Source organism: Rhincodon typus, chromosome 34 (genome assembly GCF_021869965.1).
Source record: "Rhincodon typus isolate 14 chromosome 34, sRhiTyp1.1, whole genome shotgun sequence".
Classification (NCBI taxonomy): Eukaryota; Metazoa; Chordata; class Chondrichthyes; order Orectolobiformes; family Rhincodontidae; genus Rhincodon; species Rhincodon typus.
This window is the reverse complement of record NC_063365.1, coordinates 7,858,777-7,864,376: the sequence shown is the minus strand read 5'-3', so window position 1 is coordinate 7,864,376 and position 5,600 is coordinate 7,858,777. Positions and strand designations below refer to the sequence as shown.

The 5,600-nt window shown below is 45.4% G+C and overlaps 1 protein-coding gene across 1 annotated transcript in view; it reads right to left on the bottom strand.

The window, feature by feature from the left end:
* The window catches only part of LOC109917588 (glutamine--fructose-6-phosphate aminotransferase [isomerizing] 1-like), a gene marked incomplete at its 5' end in the record, with an annotated part of 80,688 nt that overhangs the window by 18,623 nt on the left and 56,465 nt on the right, over positions 1-5,600 (bottom strand). Inside the window, 2 exons of the mRNA XM_048616299.1 lie at positions 3,070-3,146; positions 4,782-4,939. Of these exons, the coding sequence (XP_048472256.1) occupies positions 3,070-3,146; positions 4,782-4,939 (235 nt within the window). The remainder of the gene's footprint in view (positions 1-3,069; positions 3,147-4,781; positions 4,940-5,600) is intronic.

Here is a 5,600-nt window from a genome sequence, read left to right as displayed (position 1 = left end):
AGAGAGGGTTTAGCGCACTTGCCTTCGCTGCTGAGACCACAGAGTGTGGGAGTTGGGATGTTGTGCTGAGGTTACTGGTGGAGCCACTTTTGGAATACCGTGTGCAATTCTGGTCACCCTGCTATAGGAAGGATATTATCAAATTGGAAAAGATTTGCCGGGATGCTGCAGGGACTGGGGGGTTTTGGGGTATGGATAGGGGGAGTGGCAGGGGTCTTTTCCCTAGGGCGGGCAGAGGAAACGCTTCAGTGATACTCTCAAGGCCCCGCTGGCAAAGTGCGACATTCCCACAGACACCTGGGAATCACTAGCTCAAGACCGTCCAACATGGAAGAGGAGCGTCCAGGAAAGTGTCGAGCATCTCGAGACTTGCCATTGGGAAGAAGCTGAAGCCAAGCGAAAACAGTGAGAGGAACGCGCTACCATACCAACAGCCCACCCACCCCTTCTGCCCCCAGTGTAACAGAGCCTGCAGTATCTGTATCTGAGCGTACAGACACCTACGGACTCACCCTGAGCGTGGAAAACAGTCACCCACGTCTGCGAAAGGACCACCGATAAGTGAATGAAGTTCCCTAGGGTGGGGAAATTCAAAACTGGGGTGGGTATTTATTTTAAGGTGAGAGGAGAAAGATCTGGGGGCCACCTGGGTGGGCAGGCCACTTTTTCACACAGAGGGTGGTTTGTGTGTGGGACGAAACTGCCAGAGGAAGTGGCAGATGGAGGTACAGCTACTATATTTAAAAGATGTTTGGGTAGGTATATGAATAGGAAAGGTTTAGAGGAATATACCAGCAAATGGGACCATTTTAGTTTGGGAAACCTGGTCAGCACAGATGAGTTGGGCTGAAGGGTCTGTTTCCATGCTGTATGACTACAATAATGCACTGATAAGAGTGGAAGCACTCCTACACACAAAGGTTGGTAGAAGTTTGGCAATGGACGCTGGATCAGTTATCAATGTTAAATCTGAAGTAGATAAGTTTTTGTTAAGCAACGGTATTAAGGGATATAGGCCAAAAGTAAATGGAATTAGTCCACAGATGGCAGCACAGGTTCAAGGGGCTGAATGGCCAACTCTTCTTCTGTTTGTATTTGAGTACTTTATTTACTTAGCAAGCTCCTAAACTGCAATAGCTTCAGGAAACAGCCTTTGAAATATGCGCCAATAAACAGAGAATTCCAGGCTGGCATTCTCCACTTATTTTGCTGGTCAGAAATCTACACTCTGAATACCAACCCACCCAGATCCCATTGGTGGCACTACTGGACGGTCTGTACATACAGTGTAACTGGGCAGCAGCTGCAATTAGCCAAAGCTGGAAAAATCATCCTCTCGCATTTGGTGTCAGAAACACAACGTGTTTTACATTACGCCTTTCAGCTTCATGGAGCAGCACATATTTTCCGAAAAATGTCATCACCCTGGTGCTTCTGCTCATGAGTGGTTCCGAGACAGACTAGCCACAAAGGTCGAAGTGAGCAACTTGGGAAAGGGTTGCATAACCAAAGTGTAGCGTGAGCTTACAAGTTTTGTATCAGCTTTCTGTTGGCATTACTAACTGACAAGTCTCTGCATGGGAAAAAGGAAACCATTAGCCCAAGAGCTGGGACTAAGTGTTGTGAAGGGCTACTGCAGGTCACAATGAAGAGAGACACAAAGCTGTAAATATACTGGGGGCTACCATAAACGGAAACTTAACTGCAAGCAGATGTGCTCGAAGCGGTCAGATCCCTCACAGGGATTGAATCACCAATCAGCCTCTGGTTCACTTTAATTACAGGAAGCCAAATCTTGCTGAATACAGTCTTTACTGTGTAATCTTCTGTGCAGTCATAAACTCTTTACAACACCAAGTTCAAATCGACTGAAGTTATTTTTAAGCAACCCTTCGTTTCCCTCCAGATTACTGGCAAAAGCTGATCTCAAACCGAGTAAAGAAAAAAGCCAAGTTTTCTTAATTCAAGGCTGAGAATTTACACCGGAACATGACGCCAGGATGAATGTAGCGACCACATTACGTAATTGACCAGAAACTGATCATGTAGAAACTTGGCTTGGGTCTTTTTCTTTGGAGTCAGAAGGTGATGGATTCAAGCCACCAGACCCTAGCACATAAATTGACGTCGACAGTACTACAGCACTGAGGGAATGCTGCACTGCCAAAAAAGGTGCTGCCTTTTGTAATGGAACAATGAAATGTTTGAGTGGATAGGACTGTGCAAACCTAGCTAACAGGCGGCACGGTGGCTCAAGGGTTAGCACTGCTGCCTCACAGCGCCAGGGACCCAGGTTCAATTCCACCCTCGGGTGACTATTTATGTGGAGTTTGCACATTCTCCCCCGTGTCTCCAAGGAATTCCTCCGGGTGCTCCGGTTTCCTCCCACAGTCCAAGGATGTGCAGCTTATGTGGATTGGCTGCACTAAATTGCCTTGTAGAGTCCAGGGATGTGCAGGCTAAGTGGATTAGCCATGAGAGAAATGCAGGGTTACAGGGATAGGGTAGGGAACTGGGTCAGGGTGGGATGCTCTTCAGAGGGGCAGTGTGGACTTGGTGGACTGAATGGCCTGCTTCCACACTGGAGGGATTCTATGATTCTTCTCTCAGTCGCTACCATCCAAAGTCACACCGGAAGAATCATGTAATCAAACGGTTTGGCTAGTTTACCAACATCTCCTGGACATTGAGAAGTTCTAGTATCCAAACAAAAATAAAATGCTTTTCTGTAAAATCAGGGGCTTTTAGCTTAGATTTCAGGGTGGGGGAGTTTCTTTCTGGCATTCTCTGCTACTTTTACACTCGATTAATTAGTTCCAGCCTTTGTATTCTGAAGTCCCACTATCCCAGACCAGCCTGCTACTCAGTCTGTTGCCATGGTGACATACCCCACACTGCACAAAAAGCGTCTTTCTGCAGGTCTGCCAGATCAGAACATGCCGTGACTCTGTGCACTCCAAGTGTTAACTGGGAGACCACAATTCCAGCAGAAGGTTAGGAGACCAAGGAGGAGCTGAAGGTTTGATTCCAAATGTGTAGAGAATACAGTGTAACCAGGGGTGTGCGCACCACAATAGCACTGGCTTATCATCAAATACTATAATTACAGCAAACATTATTTTGGACTCAAATTCACATGAAGGTAACTACCCCATTGCACATGAGTTAAATCCGAAACCGATCTGTTGAGTTCCTGATGTGCGGTGAACAGTCCATGGTTGTTGGGCAATCACAGATCAAAACTACAGTTGAAACTTATAATGGAGATAGGCAATGTTTATAATGTACTTATTAATAATAAAGGGCATTAAAGACAGAGAACCACCCACCATACAGTTACCAGAATGATACCATTATGTGAATGGTATGGTTATAATGATAAATTTAAGATGAGATGGTTGAATGCAGGTAGTGTCACTAGATTAGCAATCCAAAGGCCCAGCCTAATTCTCTGGGGACAAAGGTTCAAATTCCAATCAAATCCGGAATATAAAACTAGTTGCAGTAATGGCAACTTGATAAATATCAATATTTGGTCCAAAGAGGTGTAGGTTAGGTGGATTGGCAATGCTAAATTGCCCATAATGACCAGGGCTGCGCAGGCTAGGTGGATTGACCACGGTGAACGCAAGGTTACAGGAATAGGGTAGGGGGCCGTATCTCTTGGGATGGGACACCGTTCGGAGGGTTGGTGCAGACTCAAAGAGGCCATTTGGCCTAATTTGCACCGTAAGGATTGTGTGATTTGTTGTAAAATGACAAATGGCCTTCAGGGAAGGAGATTTGCCATCCGAAACTGGTCTGACCTACACGTGACTCCAGATCCACAGCAATATGGCTGATTTTTAACCGCCCTCTGAAGTGAACTTTATTTTTACTTCTATTTCAATCTTATACATTAATATCTTCTGTACGCCAAAACGATGGCAGAGCATGGTGACATATTACACTTTTCACCGTATTTGTTTGTTAAATACTACTGGCAATAAGTCATTCAATTCAATTACAGCTGAGCAAGCCACTCAATTTGAAGACAATTAGAGATAGGCGACAAATGCCAGCCATGATAAATGAAGAGGGAAAGACTTATCTCTAACTGCAGAATTCGTTCAAAAGGTTTTTTCATTTAACGTTATTATGAGAATTTGGGGTCAGCACAAATTTCCTCACCGAGGGTCACCTTAGCTCAGGATAACATCTTGCGACGTTTCAGAATTGCACATAATCAGAGTGAGAGATGCGCCCAATGTGAAAAGTAGCTGTAGGGAATCTTTGTGAAGCCCCAGGAGACTATTACCTCATGACCGAGGTGACTCCGATGGAGGTTAGGAGGATGAGGGGGATGTCTGTCTGAAACTTACAGAGTACTATGGGGCCTGGACAGAGTGAATGTGGAGAAGATGTTTCCACCAGGAGGAGAGACCAGGACCCGAGGGCACAGCCTCAGAGTGAAGGGACGACCCTTTAGAACTGAGATGAGGAGGAATTTCTTCAGCAAGAGGGTGGTGAATCTGTGGAAGTCATTGCTGCAGAGGGCTGTGGAGACGAAGACATTGAGTGCATTTAAGACAATCCGAAGATGTGCAGGTTAGGTGGACTGGCTGTGCTAAAGTGCCCATAGAGTCCAGGAATGTGCAGGTTAGGTGGATTAGCCATGGGTTAGGGTCTGGGTGGGATGCCGAGGGACTCGATGGTCTGAAAGGCCTGTTTCCATGCTGTAGGAATCCCAGAGAGGAGGAGAAGAATTTATTTTTGATATGCAGCAATTTACCACACCGTACCTTGGTACTCGCCACGCCGATTTCTGGTCCAGCATTGATGTGGACGCCACAGTCAGTCTCTCGGGAGATTGAGCTGCCCACTGTGTTGGTGATGCCAACAGTCAGGGCTCGCCTCCCTTTGCAGTACCTCAAGGCCATTAAAGTGTCCGCAGTTTCACCTGGAGAATGATAAAATGCGGGTTAACCAGATGCCGCACTGAAAGCACAAGAAAGATCGCTCTCCAAACAGTCTACTGGCTTCAAGACTGCATTCATAAAGACACTTTGAAACAATAATCAGCAGATCAGCACACAAAAACAAACTAATATAGACCTTCATGTTTGCTTCCCTCAGCAATGTACATTTATATAGTACCATTAGCATGGCAACACATCACAGGAAAAGATTTGAACACTGAGCCACAGAAAGAGATATTAAGACAGGAGAGCAAATGTATTTATACAACACCTTTAAGGTGAAAAAACACGTGGAGTTTCATAGGAGCTTTATAAAACAAAATTTGACAGGGAGTCACACAAGGCAATATTAGGAAAGATGACCAACATCTTGGTCAAAGGATAGGCCTTAAAGAGTGTTTTAAAGAGAGATTTACTGAGGGACATTGGGAGTGCAGAGCCTTAGCAGCTGAAAACATGGCCAGAGTGGAGTAATTAAAAATTTGTGATGGGCTAGAATTAGATGTGTGCATACATTGTGGAGGACTGAGGGGTAGGAGGAGATTACAGAGAAAGCAATGGGCAAGCTCATGGATACACAAGAAAACAAGAACGAGAATCCTTTTAAAAAAAAGAACATGAGGCGTTGTGCCGGAGCCGGTG